General features: G+C 33.0%; 1 protein-coding gene across 2 annotated transcripts in view; it reads left to right on the forward strand.

Moving 5' to 3' along the window:
* Positions 1-7,571: 7,571 nt before the first annotated feature.
* LOC119638786 (forkhead box protein O) overlaps positions 7,572-21,552 on the forward strand; it is a 48,527-nt gene continuing 34,546 nt past the window's right edge. Inside the window, exons 1-4 of one of the 2 annotated variants that reach the window (XM_038035794.1) lie at positions 7,572-7,793; positions 9,354-9,599; positions 15,647-15,963; positions 16,038-16,252. In XM_038035794.1, the coding sequence (XP_037891722.1) occupies positions 15,750-15,963; positions 16,038-16,252 (429 nt within the window). In that variant the 5' untranslated portion in view covers positions 7,572-7,793; positions 9,354-9,599; positions 15,647-15,749. Of the gene's footprint in view, positions 7,794-8,997; positions 9,600-15,646; positions 15,964-16,037; positions 16,253-21,552 lie in introns of those variants that run through there. The other variant, XM_038035796.1, reaches the window with a different exon arrangement.

Raw genomic sequence — 21,552 nt, forward strand, 5'->3', positions numbered from 1 at the left:
TATCCAGTGCAATGTACACAATTTTTTATTTTCTATAAGCAGATAGGGGTACGTGCATGCCGAGGTATTTCTGCACAAACTTGTACACCTCTGCATGAGCGAACATTTGAAATGATTTAAAAATTTTAGCTCATTAACATATTTATGATGCAATTATCATAAACTCAAGGACATCTTTTTAAAGAAATACAAAAACCTGCATACATACGCATAACATGTTCAATGTTTCTGCAAAACACATTGCAATAAAACATTGACGGCCCAACGTTAATATTAGTATGTTTGTTTTTTTTTTTTTTCGTTTTTAATAATCAAAAATCCTGTTTCATAGCTGCAGCAAGACGATCCGGTCCGTCCATTAACCAATAATAACGGCAACCTATAATAGTGAAGATGTAAAGCGCAGAATCCTGCGCTGCTGTGCGAAGCTATGAAGGTAATAAAGGTTGCCTCCCACTTTTCAACGAACGTTTTTACATTTAGTTTCATTTTTAAGGTGTGAAGAGGAATATTTTGTCTTGTCGAAGATATTTTCAAGTTTGAAAAGTCGTAAAAAGTTACGAAGAATTATTTCTACTCACACGTAAGTGTGTCTAAGATTTCTAAGGTGGAACTATTTTTATGTACTCTCTCTCTCTCTCTCTTTCTCTCTCTTTCTCTTCCTTTTTGATTTACTCCTTCCCCCTATTTGCCAAGCAGTGATTATATTCTATTAGTTGCGTACGTCTATCTAATGGGCATTCTGTGTGCATATAATTACATGCATATACTTGTATATAATATATATATAGGCAGGCAATAGAAGTATGTAAATAGACGGGGGTAAAGTTTCTTAAGGTTCATTTCTTTACTCGTTACCATAGAGAAAGTGTATGCGTGCGAGAAGTTTCTACAAAAATTTCAACAACAAGTGTCAGTTAATGCGAATATGTGTACATTCTTGAGTGCTGCTTGACTGCCTGTCTTTCGTGTATATAACGATTACATTTAAATATCGCAGAGCGCAGGTTTCACCTATATATTTTGCCCGGTCAAAACATTCAGTCAGTTTCACTATACGCCTGTGAGTAAACGAGAAGGACTGATTTGAAAAGAACTTGATTTAAGTGAAAACGATTTCATATAATAAATCGCATATATATGTATGCAATTGCATGCGTATGTGTTTACCTCTATGTTGCTGGCTGTGAGTGCGTTGCTTTTATCGTCTGATAGAATCAGCAAAGCATTGGTTTCTTCACCATCTGCATGCGGTTGCAGATGATTCAAAATACTTACGCACATGTATTTATACATTTGTAAGAAAGAAAAAGTTCGTTCATTTTCTCACATTGCGCTGTTCTTGCTACGAGTTCGCTTTATATGCAGTAATCGGGCGATTTATTTATTTAGTTGCTTTTTACTCTACGATATGTATTAGGAAAGGTTAGGATTTTGTTTGGCGATTCTTCTTTTGCTTCTATGTTCGTGCGGGTGCATGCGTAAATTTCTTTTAAAGTTTGTATGAATTTGCGTTTCTCTCTCTATTATATTAATGCTTCGGCCGGTCTAAATAAATAATAAACAACAGTTTGGCGTTAATTGCATTCATTTACTCGCATTTTTGTGGATTGTATTGTAATTACAGCAAATAAATCGGTGGACTATGAACCGTTCTACGAAGAATTAAAAGAAAAATATATATATGTTATGTTTGAATATATTTATATATATAATTCATTGTTTACTTCCTTAACTGTTTTAGAATGATTCGTGAACTGCCGCATTGAGTACAGAAAAATATTGAGAGTAATATGAGCAATGAACCCGCTAAACCTTGTGTTTAAACACGACATAAAGTTCTCGATCTTGAGAGATTTTCCTTTTTATACCCATCACTGAAAGCTGAGGGGTATGTTCATTATGTCAAAACATTTGCAACGCCTAGAGGGAAGCATCAGAGGCCCCACAAAGTATGTCCTCCTTTATAATATCTGCTGTAAACATTATTCTGGCCGCAAAAATCAAGCTAGCGACATAAACTGGAAATACCTTTGCTTTTCAAAGGGAATGAAAAATTGATTTTTTGCTCATTACTCATAAACTGTAGCAATTAAATGTAGCACCTGTACAAAAATGAAATACATTTACCATGTCTACCCGTTATTATAGTATATCAAAACTTAATTTTTTTTAAATATCTTTACAAGGTGCAGAAGCAAACTTCAAAATCCCCATAATGTATATAAGTTCTTGGCCAGTTTGCAATTTGAAATGCACCTAAACATGTCCGTTTGTCCATCTGTATGTTTGCGCGACTGCGTAGTATTTGGGGTAAACATATTCCCGTTACCGAAATGAAGAAAGATATCGCTAACAAATCGCCAAAGTGACTTAAACTTTCCCAAGGACATGCCTAGAACCCCCACATGACTATGCGGCAAAAACTTTTATTTTGAAAATGGAAAAAGTCAGCCGCGGCCACTCCATATTGTAGAACATGAAAAAATTGGTCAAACATCGGTGATCTTACCCGAGTGTTTTCGGAAAATTCTCAGAAAATGTATATAGTATTCCTTACAAAAATAATATTCAGTCTATTCATGCGTCTGCTCGTTCGCTTCTTCTTGTTTTTAAATATTTTAATATGTTCAGTCATTCAACGGATGTCACCTGCTTACGTAATGAAGTGACGATCAGAGAGAAATGGAGGAAAGAGAAAGACAAATAGGGAAGTAGTGGACACTGTTATGCTGTTTCCTAAGCACTCACTATAGCTATCACCAAGGTATAATCTCACGCATTAAGATTTGAACCAACGAATATTGCTTTGTAACCTCTCACCTAATCTTTCTCTCGGCTACTCAGGCCGATCTTGAAATTTTTACAATTGTAATATCGAAGTAGACCAAGCTGAAGACTGATTCGCATGTGTGTGCGTTATTCGCACAGAATACGCCTAAAAAAATTACGTAAATATTTCGCACGTACGCGTGCAATACTGAGCTAAAAAATTTAAGGAGAATTTAAAAAAGCCGCGTTTCGAAATCATTTTAATAATAATTCTTTATCTCTAGCATACATCTGTAGGAAGTTTGGGCATAAATTAATTTTAAAAACTGTTATGAGAACGATTAATAACTTTTCGTGATTGTTGAATAGTTGCTTGAGAAACCGGGCACCCAACATTCGTCCAAAACACACTAGTTGCGGTTATTAAGCTTTATACTACTTTTGATAGCAATGACTAGCGGAAATAGTCATATAATTCATTTTTTACATTTAAGCATTCAATTAGTCTTGTATTACATGGTTTGACATCCAGTGACTATGATAATGAAAACTAATGGATAACGTTATCAGCGATTCTAACACGCACCTTTAAGCATATATATATATACACCTTGGTTTTATTACAGAAAAAAAAACTGTCCATTTTTATCTTGTTGCTACCTGTTTGAAAAGAAATTAGTGCGGGTCTTCTATTCACACAAAATCTTTGAAGGTCATTTTTTCCGTTAAATGGATATTGTTTACTATTTGAGAATGTTTTCTGTACCCTTCGCGCTGGTATTTTTTTTTTTTTTTTTTTGCTTACCTGTAACTGTCCTTTAAGTAATTTATAAAAGAACGCTTAAATAATAATTCGTATTGAAACATGTAAAACATGTAAATATTCTTAAATATGTATATGTAATTATTACTAGATTATAACAATGTAGCGTCGAGTCCAGCTCGACCAAGGAGTGTGCCACAAATGCGTAGTAAAAGCGATCCATAACACTTAATCGTTTCCACTCTTATGTCTTTATTTAAAAAAAGCTATATTTCTGCATAAATGTGATTGTCTTTATAATGCCTATAATCTATGGTCTTCCATAGTGGTCCAATATTTGTTGTATTTGTTACAGTGGAAAGGGTTAAATACGATCGATTGCTTTTATTACTTATGTTCATCTGTGTAAATTTGCCAGGTATACGTGCTTATTACACAGTGTAAAATTATATGTTTACACTGTAATTGTTGTTTGTTGATACACTATTCTGTAATTCAATATTTTGCGGGATTTTTTTATTTACTATATAAATTTTACATTGTTTTTGCTAACGTCATTATTATCATTGTTTGTTTATTTATTATTCGATGCGTAATTGAGAAGTAGTGAAAATAAAGCACGTGGTTCGCATTCAACGTTCTTGAATAAACGATTTGTGGAGCATGTGGATTACATTTAAATTCTCTTAATAGTATGTACTTCAGGTTACGCAGAGAAAAGAAGCAACAACTGTATGCTAACATTCGTTTCTCTTATCTTTTATTGTTGATATTGTTGACATATTTTACCCAAGAGAAAAAACTATTATGAATAACTAGATTAGTAACGTGTATTAATCAAGCCCAATACGCATTTTGTTGCAAACGTTGACAAACAAAGAGGAAATATATCGAGAAGAGAGAGGCAATATATTGTAATTCGATAATAATTTTTTGTATTTAATTGCACTATAAAGTAAAGATAAATAAAAAAAAGATTATAAAAAAGCAAATAAATATGGATATAACTGAAATTTTTTTTAAAAAAGTTTCGCGGACTACTTTATAAATATTTGTTATCCTCTTCGTAATTCGTCCTTGGACCAAAACACGTCAATGTAGTTGAACACAAACACATTAAACAAACAGACCGACAAGCTTAAATTGATGCGAAAAGTGATTTCGAATCACTATATAATATGGGTTATAGAAGGTCGATCTCAAGTCCTTCCAAGTATTGTATACTTTCGCAAGTGATGTAGAGTATCAAACACAAGTGGTCAGGACTATGCCAAGCAGCAAGACTAATCATCTGGCATTAACATATACATATAGCTAATAAAAAATTAAAGTATTTGATATCCAGGATTCATCACAAAACGACATTAGCTTTCTTTCGTGTTTTTTGTTATTAAGTTTAATTAAATGTCATTCAGGTTTTTGCAGTAAGCGAAGACATGCACATAAAACAAATCTTTGACTGACCAACTAAACGTTTAATATCTTCATGTTTATAGTGATAACTGGTTGTCATAAAGATCAATGGCATATAAATTGCATATGCCGCGTCTAGACGGGGTTAAATGATTATACGAGTTGCATACTTTCGCAGTAAACGCGAAAGCGATACAAACGCTTTTACATTGAACGATCAACAAGGCAAAATTCCGTTTACTTGCTTATAAGTTTTTTTCATACTAGACGTGCATTGATTCCTTTCGTAAACTTTATAGGAATATGTGCTGTTATCAAACTTTTTCCTATATTCTATAGTATCGTCAGAATTCGATTCTTTAATTTTTTTTTTGCTTTTTTTTTTTAATCGAAAATGTTAAAAATTGCTCTTTTAATAAAACTTAGAATCTTGCTCTTCTACCATGAGTACAAAGTTCAATACATTTTGCTTAGCAAAAAACTCATTAATTGACTTAGTAGTAGGTAAAAGCATTAATTATATATGTACTCCTGCACGTACATGCATGTATATGTAGGTATGTTTGTGCTTACGTTTGAATTTGAAGAAATCCCCAATCACCGAAATGGATTAAGAACAAGTTATATAAAGTGTCCGATCAAAGCATTTTACAGCGAAAAATAAAAAAGAAAAGGAGGAACCGGTTATTTAAATCAGAAACGACAACAGCTGTAGCTTTTGACAGCGCAAATTGAGTGTGAAAGACGGCGAGAAGAAATTACTCAAAGTACACTTTGCCTGGCAATCGTGCATGGGCATCGAGTTTGTTGTTAATAAATTATTTAGCAAATGCGACAAATAGTATAAATATACGCAGTACCTGACAAAATACAGTCGTAACTCACAGTTATATTATGGGAATTTAACGAAGATTTCAATATATGCAACATGGCCATGTGTTCACATGACAATTGAACGGAACAGCTGCATTTCCTTTTTACAAAACAACGCTAAATACATTTTTAAGCGAACTATAATTGGGAAAAATTTAGCATTGAAAGGAATGTAAATATCAGTGGACGATCTTTAACAAGCTTAGATAAACAGATTATGGTGGTATTAGCCGCAATTTCATAGTTTAATACCTGTGTAGCATATTTTCAACCTTCTCTTATATCATTCCTTTTTTGTTTTTCGTAGAACTTATCTATCATTTAAACAAAAAGTAAGATTTACACAGATACATTACAAATATATTTATGACTTGAATGTTTATCCTAAAAAAGACGACTTGAAAAATCCCATATTTCTTGGAAAATGAAAATTTCAATTCGCATTTATTGCCATATGGTATTACTCAGCTATTTCATTTTCTTATTCTTTAAGTTATATTATTAGCCCTTACAAAGGTAATTGGGAAGGTATCAGCGTATCAGTTAAAATTTGAACATAAAGCTAAGATGTAGGGCAAGCAGCTTCCGACTAAAGTAAATAAATTATTGTCTATTGGGTTTATATTAGCATGAAATGCATTTGCGTGTCATAATAAAAGCTGTTCGCTCATAAGTGGCGATGTAAGGCAAATCTGAGGAATGTAGAAAATTTTAATAATGAAAAAATGAAAACGTGTATATATAATAACAACTTTTACTATTTACGACGATATCCGCTACAAAAATATTCTATTTAAAATATATATGTCTTCTAATGCGCCAGCCTTAGTTGAGACTATCAAAATTACTAGCTTTTCCAATTATTAGCCAAGTGTTTCGGTGAAATAGTGTTTACTTTGAAACGGTTAAAGGGTTATTTGATATATACGCATGTTTATTACGTATGAAATGTATACAAATTCTTAGCAATCACAAAATGTAAAAAGTAAACATTGTTGTTCTCATATTGGCACAATGTCTTAAAACGTAAATTATAATTTTTCTCTTTTGGCGAAAAAGTGAAACGAATAGAAAGCAACATTTTTTTTTTTTTTTGCAAATCAAACGAAATGTTGAAGAGAATTTTATATATTATTAAGTTTTCTTCGTTTAGTAAAAAGTGTCCCCTTTTTCAATTCAAATGAGGCTAAGTGGAAGTCAAGTCAAAGTGGAATGAAATTATGAACAATCTTTGCTTACTCGTAGAGAGTAAGAGAAAAAAGCAATATTAACAAACATGCCAAAGATATCTCTTTGAATATATTTGTCGATACGATAACTTTCGATGTTTAGCGTTTATATGCATGTATGTGCATATATACCATCGGTGCGTTCGTAAGCATTCTGGTTATATATAGGTGGTCTTGTCTCTTCGTACAATTGCTGTTAAATCGGGTGTGCAGTTTATATGCTCTTGTTGGGGCTACTGACGATTATACGCAGCTATCTACACGCTCATACAATTGCTACTAACTAACTAACGAACGAACGACAACTTACAAGACAAACGAGTAGAGAGCATAGAATGAACAGCCGCCACTAAATCGTGTTGATTGTATTGCGGCATCGTTTCAGTCAGTAAGTAGTAAGCACTCAACTAAAGAGCAGGTAGAATCTGTGTTAAATATTTCAAGTTTCAAAGCCACGAGGTCGTTTGTTGCGTTTCAAAATAAATGAACGAAAGTCTTTGGCATTTTAAATGTTTTACGTAAATCGGAAAGAGATACAAAAATAAAACGATATATTTTTTTACGTTTGGAGATGTGTATGCAAAGCAGACTTTTTTTTTAGAACATTTATAATCAAAATAAATAACCGCAGACCTCTATACAGTGATAGCAAGATCGGAATGCATTTTTTGCTTTTTTTTTTTTTTTTTTGCGTGCATACATAAGACACATTAACGAGATATTTTGCGATGTTAGAGAAAAAGGTGTGGTGACAAAAATGTAGAAGAACAGTTTGTTTCATACGTAATATACATATAAGTACTAACACATGGTCAATGCAAAATAACGCTCAAATGTGATCATCGAGATCATAATAAAAAAAATGTAAAGAAAAAAAAAAATATGAAAAGGAAACGTATGAAATGAAGTGCCTCGAAGTGATATTTAAATGAATTCCTAACAGAGAAAAAGAGTTAATAATTGAACATATACGCTTTGCTTTTATTGTATACAATAATCCGATTAGTCGGTGTTTAATCTACTTTGTCTCTTTTTCTCGTTAAATTATTTGTATATTTGCATATATATTATTTTTAATCTCAACTCTTATAGAGTTACGTGATAGACTCGTTTGCAGAGTGCACGATCATTTTGCTTATTAAAAAACAAAAAAATATAAATAAATAAATAATAATTTTTTCTTCAAAGCTGTAAACGTTTAGTGAAGCAGAATAGAAACGGTTGTACAAAAGGCAAAAACAAAAACAACACTGAAATTGAGAGAGTTATATGCGAGTAAAAGAGAATCTCAAACTGTTCAGAAATGAGCATAGCGTAGTAGTTGATCTGCCTCTTGCGTTTTAATTTATTTTGTTTCTATTATCACTTAACACTTAACATTCTCTAACATACATCGACATCAGTTTTATATAGAAATACCTACTCTTTTTTTTTTTTTTTTTTCCAATATTTTCCGCGCATACAGTTTTAATATCTGTTACCCAAAAAGGCTAATATATTAATTTTTTTGATTCGGTTTGTAACATGTGAGAAATCTTTGGACATAAGACATTCATCGTCAATCATGCTATATTTATGTCCGTACCTCTGGCCATCTTTTCATTGTTGGAATTTTAAAAATTAGAAAAATTGATAACAAAAGTTGGCGCCTTCAGTATTGATAAATCAAACCAAATGATTTTATTTGGAGATAGCTGGACATAAACACCAGCAGCAGCTTTAGAAAACTGGATAATTTGAAAATGATAAAATGTTTTTAATCGCAATGTTTATGTATTTACCTAAGCAGCGGATAATCCCAAGTTCCGTTTTGTAAAAGTATTACGTTCCTTTTTCCCCTTAAGTTAAATGTAATACTTTTTCTCGCATTTGCGAGACATTCACATGTCTATCATAAGTACCCACCAGTTCACCCATGAGTAAATTAATTAAATCTTTCTCTTCCGAATATACCAACTATAATTTTCTATGATTATTAATGTGCGTGACCTTAAATGGCATATACATAACTAAACTAAAAACGGAATATACAAAATTTTTTTGATTCTTGTGCTTTTCTTTCATTTTTTTTTGTTTTTTAAACAAAGTGAATATATAAGATAACAGTAATATTGAGTTTTCTCTGGACGCGTAAGAAAAAGGCCTAAAGAGAAAATTGTAATTAAAACAAAGGAATATCTTCTGTGAAAAAAATATTATGCGATCAAGTCATTACCAATTGTTTTCCATGCCAATAGAAAACAAATTCGCCGAAAAATATTGTGAACTGTTTCTTTAATAATTTAAATAATTTCGTTCTACAGAAATAAAACCCAGAATTTGAACTATAACGACGAAAAAAGAGAGACTAAAGTTTACATTATATTAAAAATAAAAAATAAAAAAAATAAATAAAAATCTTAGCAATAAATAATATTTAAACTTTTAAGTGAACTGCAAAAGTGAACCTGTTAACAATTGCCATAAATAATTATCATCCAGCGACTATAATTCTTTACAATCATCCCTGCTGACTTAAGCAAAAAGCGCACGCATAACTGTTCCAAGTGGTAAGCTTTTATTTAAACAGTTATTTCTATCTAAGTAAACTTATCGTGCAACGACCCGTCACCCGAGTGATTAACTGTGCTAATGAAAAACGATCTCTAAAACTTTTCTAAAGACTTTTAAGAGCTGTTGCTTTTTTCATTTCGATTATTACATCCGGAAATCTTTACCGGGGTTTGACGTAAATTCTTGACCATCGGCTAATGGCTGCATGTTCGTTTTTCGAAAATCAATTTAGAGTATTAGCAAATGGTTTCCATCCGTTAATAACAATCGGGCGAATTAAAAAATAACGGAATGCAAATTTCAAAATATTCCTCACCAACCACCTACAAAGTATGGTGTCGATTTTAAATCTGATAGGCCCATTTGAAAAATTCGATGGCGAAACAATCAGGATAAGTCAACTGCTTTTCGTTCCAAATGGGAATCCAAAACTTGGATTGAGTCGAAATTAACTTTTTTAACTGCTTTATGTCAGGTTTTGCGGATTTAAAGCCTTAGCCAAATCAAATTTTGGTTATTATTGCATATTAACCGTTTAATTATGTATGACAAATATATACACCATAATCCGTCCATCCGTCCTTGTCGGATTTCCTTATAAAATTTTATCATTATGAGTGCATATTTACTATAATAATGTATTTTGGAAAATATTTTTGTCATTTCACGTAACTTGCTATTACAAGCAAAGAGAATGGCTTGACAAATATACGAGTATATGCTTAAAGAGGAGGCTGACATAGTCAATCAGTTAATATATTAATAGGTAATGCAACGTTGTTACATAAAAATATTAAATTCTCTAAATTACTATCAAATGTTCATGTCGGAGACCAATTGAGAGCAATTTTTGTATAAATCTTCGCCTAATCGTAGAATAGAAAGTTATTAGTAAGAAAATCATGAGACCTTTGGTCCTTTTCAAAGTAGTTTGAATGTACTTAGAGACGTAAAGTTTGCAGATGTCCGCAATGACAAAACTTCAAAGAAGCTATTACAGTGGTGCATATGCACAGTTGTGTGATATTGCAGTTTACGAGAAAGAAGAAATACGTAGATCGTTCAGTTTTATAGATGGGAAAAAACCTTAAAATGAAAAAAAGAATTAGGAGACTGCACAAGAATGTTTCCTAATAATTATACATGTTTCAGCTCAATGGTCGAATTTTCATTTCCTTTCATTTTTAATTAATTTTTGACTCTGTCTCCACGAGCATATGCAAAATTCTTAAAAAGTTAACCTCAGCGGTTCGAATATTCTTTTTTGTAAATCTGCTTGGGTTTTGTCTGATCATTTATATTCCATCAAAAGAGGAAAAAGTTAAATAATATTAACTGTTCATTGACCAATTGTGTCATATAAACAGTCCTTCATTTGCATTGTCGCGCTGTACGTTGCATTAAAATTTGCACAGAGAAGCAACATTGGGGTCATAACAACTGTGTTCTTCAATGTGCATGCTTTGTTTAAAACCCGTGCACTTCTAGAATCTTCTGGACAAAACATCCTCATTCGCCGGAGATACCAGATTAGATAAGAACCGCGGCTTCAAATCGCAAGTGCGGTTCAATACGCAACACATTTCAACAAGTTTTAATACGTTACTCTAAAAAGTCTCTAATATGTCTTTGGGCAGTTGTAATAAACGATTGTATCACGTTTGTGACGGTTGATGGCGAACAAATTCTGGGGATTCGGTTTCATCCATTTTTTTATCTAAGAATAATTGCTTATGGAAAAAAGTGCGCCTAAATGTACAGTGAGAGGACAGGGGCGGTACAGTTTTTTTAATTATCCCTATCTCTATTTGAGAAAGAGCTTTTATTGGAAACGTAATCAGATTAGAACAGATCAGAATACCGCAACCAGTTAAGAACCCTGCGCTTAAATACTGTGTTACTATGTCGCACTTATTTTTGAAAGTGCAGCTCGCGTTAATCTAGTTTAACGCCTACTTTTCTTTGCAGTTATTAGCGGTGCCCGGAGTGGAGATTTGCAATCGTGCTCTTTGCATTCCCAGACATTTGTTGTTGCCTCATTAAAGTGTAAACGTTCGAACAATGCACTAGTCTTCTAGTAATCAGACAAACAGAATTTTCAATGGTATTAGCAGTGATAGTAAGAAATAATTTTTTCATTTTTGTTTTGTGTCTTCTTCTTCTTCTTCTCATGTGTTTTTATTTTGTTTCTTTTGTAAACATTGTTTATTTTAGTTTTCATTAATGTTTTGATTTTGCGGTCATATGTTTGTCGTCATTATCTTTCGTTCTTTTTGTGTCGTATATATTTATTGATGTGTACGCTGCTATCATCAGTAGCATACGATTACGTGTGTGCGTGCCTTTATGTGTTGGCTGTATGTGTGTGTTTGTATTTGCAGATAGGAAGCGTAGATGCCAATGAATGACCTTTCGTTGCGATTTTTCCAAGTGTCATCCAGAAATATTTACGACTTTAGATTTTATTGGAAAGTTATGTAAATTATTTTTTGCTTTTTTTTTTTTTTAATCCAAATGATTTAGAATTCATATGTAGTTCGGGGGATTTTTAGAAATGGCGCGAACGCGCTTCTGAAACGACGTTGCGAACATTAACAACCGCTGCTAGATATTATTTAATTGTTTTTGACGCAGTTATAATGAAGAAAACAATATTATATTTTTACATGAAACAACAACACAACACAACGTTCAGATTTCTGATGATGATAGACTGCTGGACGCGGAGATAACGCGGAGTTACATTTGATACATTTAGATTTCATTTAGATTTCATTTCTGACGATATGTTGTAACGTGGAAAATAGATTCTTACACAAATTTTTTGTTTTTGTATTGAAATTTTTCTGAAATATTAACAATGACTTTACATTCAATTTTTTATGTAAAGTTATGCAGAAAATTGCAAGGTTCACACCTAATCGATCTATCCGAGTCATCATCAACCGTCACGCGTAAAGCGAATCAAAATGATCTCTCCTTACAAATATTTCAATGAAATTTAATAGTAATCTGATATGAGTCTGATATGAGACACCATTGGAAGAAGTTTTGGGTTGTTTTTTTTTTTTTCTGTAAGGTTCAGTTTCTGAATTGTTGTAGGCAATCGGATTTGCGAAACAAATGAAATTTTGCAGCATTTTAAGCCGATCGAAAGCGGATATATTCGACGATATTCCTCTTCTTGGGCACGAGACATAAAAATGAGTATTAAAAACGTGTAAGGCGGTGGTTTTTTAAATTGTATTCGAGCTTTTTGTTTATAGATTGTGATGAAACGTGAATTCCGATTATACAATAATTGTCAGACGAGAACGAAGAAATATTCAGCGCTCTTGTCGGTATTAATTTTAATTCGTTCTCTTCCCACTTTTTATTTATACAAATTCCGTCGTCCGCTCTCTCTCTTTCTCTCTCTCTTTCTCTCTCTCTCTCTCTCTCTCTCTCTCTTTCTTGTATAATACATTTAATTAAAATTAAAATAATTTTAAGATTAATTTTTTTACACATATTATCATTAGTGTAGCCAGTGGGCAAAAGCAAGTGATATACTAATTTTGTCACTTTGTTCGTGCATTTAAACTTATTATGTGCATTCTTGGTTAACGTACAATTCTGAGTTGATGGAACGGCGTCGGTCTATCCTTGCGTCTATCTTTTCGGGATACATGACTTGGAATACAGATATATACAGGCTAAGAGTCTCCAAGTCAATTTCAAATAAAATTTTTTTAGAGCGCATTGGAATACTATGCAATATTTTGACCACAACTCACGCACCTTTAATCAATTGAAAGAACACCACCAATAGTCAAAGAAATTTAAGACCCGGGAGGGGGGTATCCATGAGTCGCTCCGAAATGCATACATAGCTTTCTTACTTGTTTTCATTATATTACGTTCCAACATTTATACTCTTGTACGTGTGCATGTAAATGCCCAGCTTTAAAGTCAGCCATAAATTATCAGCATGGAAAATTTTTTACACAATTATAATATATATTTAAATAAATTTACATGTGTTGAACACTTCTCCGATTATATTAATTTTCTATTTCAATTATATATATATATATATATATAAAATAAAAAAAAAAATGTCGAAATGACCTTTTGTGTATGTATGGCAGTGACAAAAATTAAAAATAAAACGAGAGCGTTGAGAGAATGCATTTCAGTCCAAAAGAACTCAAGGCATTCATTGTTTCTGATTCATGCACGACCTCCTCTTAGCAACGAACCACTTTGGATTTACTTTTTTTGATGTCGAGATAATTTACTTGTAGTTAGCCTTAATTAATCCCCTCTTCTTAACTGTACAAATTACGATCCTAACAACAATATAGTTCCTGCCTCCGCAGGCTACGTATATACAAGCATTAGAATTATCCCGACAAGTGATTAATTAAACGTCCTGTATACACGCATAGAAACGAAGAGGATGATTTTGATTTCCTTCTTTCGTGGCCTTGTTACAGTCGCAAAACTGGAGATGGAAAGCCGAGATTTGTTGATTAAGAATCCGATGCTAAAAAACTGGTTGCAGTTTGTTCTTCGAAATCATCTGCATCATCTGTTTGATCCGAAAATGGTTCCGATCGGTTCGCTAATACACGTACAATTAATGATAAAATTTTAAACTTACTTCATTTTCAATTTATTTCTGATTTATTTGCAGTTGGGTGGAAATACTGCTAGTAAAAGGAAAATAAATTCGAAAAAATTCAAATGTTGTCGCAAATTATAATTATAAGCGGCTTATTAATAAGCCGGCGGGGTCTATTTCTGACTATATATGAAGGAGATCCCGACGAACATCGGAATCACAGGTTTTCATCGAAAGTTATAAACAAGGATATGGAAAGGGTATCAGCCTTTTTCCGACGTTCTTTCAGTTTCAGCCGCATTGCGGACGTGTATATAAACAGATCACGCCCAGTTTTCAATCTTACATTCTTAAGTGATCAAGAAATGTTTATGCCAAACTTGAGATGTCTATCTTCTTCTTTACGACTGTGGCAAATCGACAAAAATAAGGCGATCAATATTATGTCTTTTGATAGAAATATATATAAATTATCGTCATCTTGAAAACGAGACTACATTCTAAATAAATGACGCAACTGTTTTTTGAAATTTAAAAATTAAATTAAATTAGGATCAAAATGATGTACTCGGTAGTTCTTGTGTTAACACATAGGGTAGGACAAATGTGTCTTTTTCAGACGTATTAGACTTTAAATAACAGAAAAAATAATTCCATAAAAGTAAAACTAGATTAATATAAGGCCGAAGCTAGTCCGAACGATTGTGTGATCATTCTTGCATAGCTTGCATTCATAATGGAAAACTAAAAGCCAAAAGAAACGATATGTTAGCTAACATTAGAAACCGCAAATTTGACTTTTGAATTAACAAACGGAAAAGGAATTTTATTCAAGTCGTAGTTTGTATATCAAAAGTGGTCAGTCGTGAACGCAAGACATACAAGTAAGAAAATTATATTCGCTTTAACATAAATCTTAGATAGATAATGGTTGGCAAGTCAGGATAATCGTTCTTTATTGAAGTATACTTCAAATCTACATTTTTCTTTCATAATTGTCCAGCCAGTCTGTCCGCTATCTGTCTAGGCAAGATAAAGTTGAGAAAGGCTTAGGGATGTATTTATTACATTTGCTATAGCTATGCCTGATTATTCTAATAACAAAACGGAAAACTTCTCATTTTCTTATTTTTTACTTTTTTTCGCCATTACGGTCATGTATATGAGTAGACTAAGCTCGATTTTAAAAACAATCTTTCCTAAAAATACTTTTGTTTTAAGAAGTCCCTGAGATAAGAAGTTTCGTAAAAATTCTCTCGTTTTCCAAATAGCATAATTAATTAACATCAAGAGGTTTACGGTCAACTTTGTGCACAGGTCCGTTATCTTTACGATATTTTCCCAATTCATTGAATGAATAATTGAACACTTTCAAACTTTCTAACGCCTTACACCATATACTTTGCGCAAAAGAATATAATGAAAATATGCTTACAGATACGAATTTGGTGGTGTGTGTGTTCGGTGTCGCAATTCGTTTGGAATTGATATCATAAAATCAGTAAAACTGCAATTATTAAACGACCCGTACGCTGTTATTATGGAAGGCTTTGCCCATGATTGGCCAACGCCGCCGCGTTCGGATAATAACGCCTTACATATGGATTTAGTTGCCGAATTGCACGACGGCAGTTTTGAGCCTCAAACGAGGGCTAGATCGAATACGTGGCCATGCCCACGTCCTGAAAATTTTATGGATCCCCCTGACGAATTGGACAGCACAAAAGCTAGTAACCAACAGTTAACTGGCAGCGGTAAGTCTTTATAAGCACATAAGTTGACCACAGAAGGTTGTAATCTAGCGCTTTTTACAATTATTTATCCACAGATCCACAGCAAACTACACAAAATGTAAATGCCGCTAAAAAGAACTCATCACGTCGGAACGCTTGGGGTAATTTATCCTATGCTGATCTCATAACACATGCCATTGGTTCTGCAACGGATAAGCGTTTAACGTTGAGTCAAATATACGAATGGATGGTACAGAATGTACCATATTTTAAGGACAAAGGTGATTCAAATAGCAGTGCGGGCTGGAAGGTAAGCTTGGAATTTGATAAAAAAAATTTAGCAATTAGCAAGCATTCAATATCGTTTCAATATTGTCCCGATAATAAAATACACTTGTGGCCTCTATTAAGATTGTGAGACTGAAACTCGCCAGAACAAATTAATTTCAATTTGCAAAAGTGTGGCATTATTTGCATAAACTAAAGTAATGTGTTTGGTAAATAATGTGTAACAAGTGTTCGAATGCCATACAAGCGTGAATCATGCATACACGCATGACTGTAGGTCAAGATAATTATATAAATAATCCATGAAATGTGCCAAGCGAATGTTTGGCCACAATCATTTTGTTTGCAGCGGCATTCAAGATTGAAACTGTTTTTTGCAAGGAAATGCTTGTGAGTGTGAATGCGAGGAAAATTCCTTTAACAAAAAAGTGGACGGAGATGTAGGCGTTTTGCTTGCATGCAAATTTCAGGTCTTTTCCTTTCACACACGGCAATTTTATTCAATGGTTTGGCATAATGGGTAGGCGTGGTTTTTAACCAATACTTTCGCACACAAAGAAAAATTCACAAAATTCATCTCTTTCGTTAAGCAAGATCGTAAAACCGTGTACAATAAAGAAGCCATTGGACTGGCTAGACGGCAAGTAGATTATAATAAGGCGTTGGAGGATGTGAAGATTGACAACAATTATGAAATTATGTAACACATTCTGCGTTTATCGTTCCATGAAGGCTTTTATTCGCTGACGAGTGCTTTTAAAGGAGAAAAAGGGAAAAACTAGATCTCAGTGAAGACAGTTCCAAGCGAACACTTGGATAGATAGGTGGCGAAAGGACAAGTAAACTAAACAGTCTGATGGATAAGTGGGTAGGTTGGTCAGTATCTTCAAAAAAGAAAGAAACAGGACCCCAGTAAATAGTGAATCGAGTTCCTTGCGTAGGAATCGTATTTCGGGGAAAACACTACGTACGGACGGGAGGAGGCTACATTTTATTAAGTTAAGCGCCACCTCTGTATTCCGTAACTGACCTTTAATTTTTAGCGTTTAAGTTAATTATTCTTTTGTCTTGTTTTTCGTTCTATTTTTTGCTTCATTTTGCTATATTTTTGCTTTTCCAGTGCTTTTCTACCCAATTACGTTTATTAGGCATTTCATTGTGAAGGTATATGAAATTTAACATTCGGTTTGCAACCCATTGAGTGCGCGTGTGTTGATTCACATAAATGTTCCTCAATTTCCATTAAATTGATGATAAACTGCTAAGAATCTGTTCAAGATTATCTCGATTGCGTGTAATTTCCACAGAAGCGTTCTTCTTAAAGTCTTAATATATTCAACTCATTAATCAATGATCACTTTTATCTCTAATTATGGTGCAAGCTTAGTTAAAAAAAAAATCCGCCTGGAAACGTATTACAAGCTCACGTTAGCTTGAATGTAATGCTGTTGCGTAGTAATAATTCGGTCTGAGTCGAAAGTTGTTCTCATATTCTAAATTTGTGGTTTTTCATTTCTGTGTAGACAAAATCAAGTTCATGGCCATTATCTACCTTAACGTAAGCAATCAAGCACACATCTCCCCATCCCTTGCCGCCTCATTTTCGCTTTAGCACATTTTTATTTCTGCTTATTTGACATACTCGTCGTTTGCTCATTTGCTCATTCTTTTTCCCTTATTATGAGTCTTTCCGTTTTTTTTTTTTTTTTTTTTTGTATTCTGATTCTTATTCTTATTGTTGTTATTATTTTGGTTTTTTTTTTTATTTTTTTTTTATTGTTTGTTCGTATTGACTGCTGCAGTTGCTGTTGACGTTTTTATTTTGTTTGTTATTGTTGATGTTTATCGCTTGATTGTGCGACTGTTTGATGTTTTCAGTTTATTATAATAAGTATAACAATCTGTGCATTTATAACGATTGGATAAAATATCATTGATATACGGTTTGCAACATTTAGAAGACATGTCATATAAAATGCTCTTAGAAGACTTCTATGGGTTCTGAAGTGATAAGAATCTTTGTGGTCGGTGATGGATACATTCATTCGTTGTCATCAGATCCATATTTACCAAATTCTCGAGATCATACTAGAATCTTTTCACAATCCTCCTGCCGCCTATGTGTAATGTGATATGATGATTACTTGAAAAAAGATTCGACCAAACCCGAAGATAATCTCTCTCTTATCTTTTGCTACAAATTGCACTCTATTAAAAACGTATAAGACGTCTCTCCTCATTTAGACATGTGGGTTATATGTATTGGATATAAAAGCGCCAACTTTTCCTCTATCAATTTATTACGTATACGTAAATGTTTCTGTAAATAGCGTAAATAATGAAAAACTGCGCTTTTTGATTTCGCTTATTTAAATGAAGTCGTACTTTTTCTTTTAAAGAATGAATATTTTCAAGGAATTTGAAAAACTCATTTTCGTTCAAGAGAAAATTCAGTTTCAAAGTCTACTATGAGACGAACACCTACAAATTCCTTTATTCGTTATAAGTTTTAATGTGTTTGTTAAACGTTAGTAGGAAATATTTTTTCAATATACGTAATTCGTTGCGGGAGAATAAAAACTGATCTCATATTAATTAGCAACCGAAGGCCGCCTTCGGCCCCACCAATTATTGTATACATGGTACAGATGGAAAATTGATTTAGAATTTGGTATAAATATGTGGTCGAGTCGTCGGTATGCTCAGTGCAAAAATGAACCTATTAATCCTGCAAAAAAACGCCCTACTTGTGACCTACCTACCAAAATTAATAATCTTACACTTGTTATCAAGATCGGGTACAAGACCGTCTAAGAAGTCGCCGTAGAAGTATACAAATAACACAAAAGAGAGGAGATAAAAATTTATTTAAGACGAGTATAAAATTTTTTGGTTACGCCTTTATGTTTTGAATGTCGTTGCTTTTAAATCATTCGACAACGTATTTAAGCGTAAAGATCTGCCTAAGCGTAACAGTAATTTAGGTTATATAATCTCTTTCATTTTGAACGCAAAGTTTTAGGTAATCATGATTAGGCAATAACGACTATCGCATAAAAAAGAATCCTTAAGGATTGAGAATACTTTTCGCTAATATGCGTTGTTCGGAAAATCATTTCGCTTTTCTTTTTTGTTTTTAAAGACGATGCAATTGCACCATCTCTCACAGCCAAATTTACACTTGGCCCGCATTAACGCGACATATTTTGAAAGCTGATATAGCGAGGCTTGTTTATGAAAAGTTTTACTCGATTCCAAACAATAGTTTGTGCTCGGAGCTCTGTCAAATATGGAAAGTTGAAAGCTATGTTTTTCAGTATGTTTCAGTTTTTTATTCTTAAAAAGGTGAATGATCTGCCGCAACGCCAGGCCCACAAATTGAGTCACAAAAATTTCGTTCCCAGTTCTGGAAGGCCAGTTGAAACTAATAACGTCAAACAAAAAGCCATTAATTGATGTAAACCGTCGATTAACCACTCAGGAGATTTCTCGCGCGCAAAACTCTTTGATTTTTTATTTTGAGCAACAAAAAAAAGGTGGAGGTTAACTTTTCGAACAACCCAATATGTTATGTGGATATTCTCTTAATTTTTTGATGTAATTGATGAAACTGAAGCTACAACTAAATTCTAAAAAATTGTCTGCCCGACAGACAACCATAAAAAATTTGATAATCGTATGGTATAATAACTTTAATAGATTTTTCTTTTCAAGCCTAATTGAAGCTTAATTAAGATTTGCTCAAAGCCAGGCAGAGTCTTTTCTCGTTACCTTTGTGTAAAATCTTTATTGAATCTCTAATGTGAATGAACCCTAAAATTTCTTAAAGATTTTTAAAATTAAATTTGCTTTAGTTATAAAATGTATTCTTTGTGTTCGCCTTCTTTCCCATACCCGTATATATATATATATATTTGAATATATATATTTGAATATAGAAATTTATAAACACTTTTGCATTTCTTTTCATGCAGCGAATGTGTAGAAGAATATAATTTTCATTTTATTTTAGTGAAAAAAATTAACTCAACAGCTAATTCCAAGACCAGAATATCAGGAAAATTATAGGAAATAATTAGATCAATAAATTTACTTGGTTTTAAGGACCAAAGGTTAGGAAAGCGTCAGCAAGTATATCAAGTTGTTTAATTCGAACGGAAATACGTTTGAATTGGCAGCGCAGTGGGAGAAGGTAGCAGGCCAATTATAAGGCGAAATAGTTTGATTAGTCCATTGATTGCTCAATCAAGAGTTTAGATCATAACAAAAATGTAAACTCAATATGTTTACTGCTATACGAAAATTTAACTCTACTCCTACATTGTATAAAGTATGCATGCCACTCGTTTATGGCTTATAGGAAACTGCATTCCATCAAACATTACTTCTGCGACTGTCGATACCAGTGGCTTATTGGTTATGTCTTTCCGTTTGCTTTGCTTCTCTAAAAATAGTTACGTTTTTCTTGTACACAGTCTTTATGAATATAAACTAAGCTTAGCATAAAACTCTCTCTCTCTCTCCCTCTCTCTCTCCGTCCTATTGACAATCATGTAACACGTTGTTTCGTGTACAAGAACGAAGAAAGACTGCGTCATTTTCAACACGCGGAACTGCAATTGAGCTGCTTTCCTAATGCTTTTTTAACAAACTGCGAAATTTATTGTAATTTGTAAAAAGAAAGAAAAAAGTCAGGCCCCCTCCAAACGCCATCTATTCTTTTTTATTCATTTCATGTATCTATTAAACAGACTCACACGTAAACGCTGACAGCCAATATCTTGCACTCTTAATATATTGTGTATATAGGTTTTATAGAGATGTGTGTGGTGCCTATACTATACACAATTGCGCATTTAGTATCATCACGCTTAGGGTTTGTAAATATAAACTACTTTGCTATGCCATTGCTCTCCTCTCTTTTTCTCTATTCTTTTCTACTTTTTGTTTCTTTTTTTCTCTAATGATAATGTATGGCAAAACGGTATATACTGAACGTTTAATATCACTTGTAACAATCAATGTACAATGGACATTAGAAACCTCTCTGACTATCATCATCATAAGAATCTCAAAGTCAATGACTTTCTCAATAGCCGAATATGTGAGGAGCGTATAATGATGAATTGGGGTAAATTTTCCCTCAAGCATGTCTAGCAGTAAGTCGACGAAAAAGTTGTACATATTTGTAAACACACACTTGCCTTGGAAAAAATCGAACCCTTTACCTCTCGCTTATTGATTTCTGGAACATATTTATATGTTTCATGCTACAAAGTTATGCATAAAATCCATAAAGGCAAAGAAAGTATTTTTTATTAC

This window comes from Glossina fuscipes, unplaced genomic scaffold, assembly GCF_014805625.2.
Source record: "Glossina fuscipes isolate IAEA_lab_2018 unplaced genomic scaffold, Yale_Gfus_2 109, whole genome shotgun sequence".
NCBI lineage: Eukaryota > Metazoa > Arthropoda > Insecta > Diptera > Glossinidae > Glossina > Glossina fuscipes.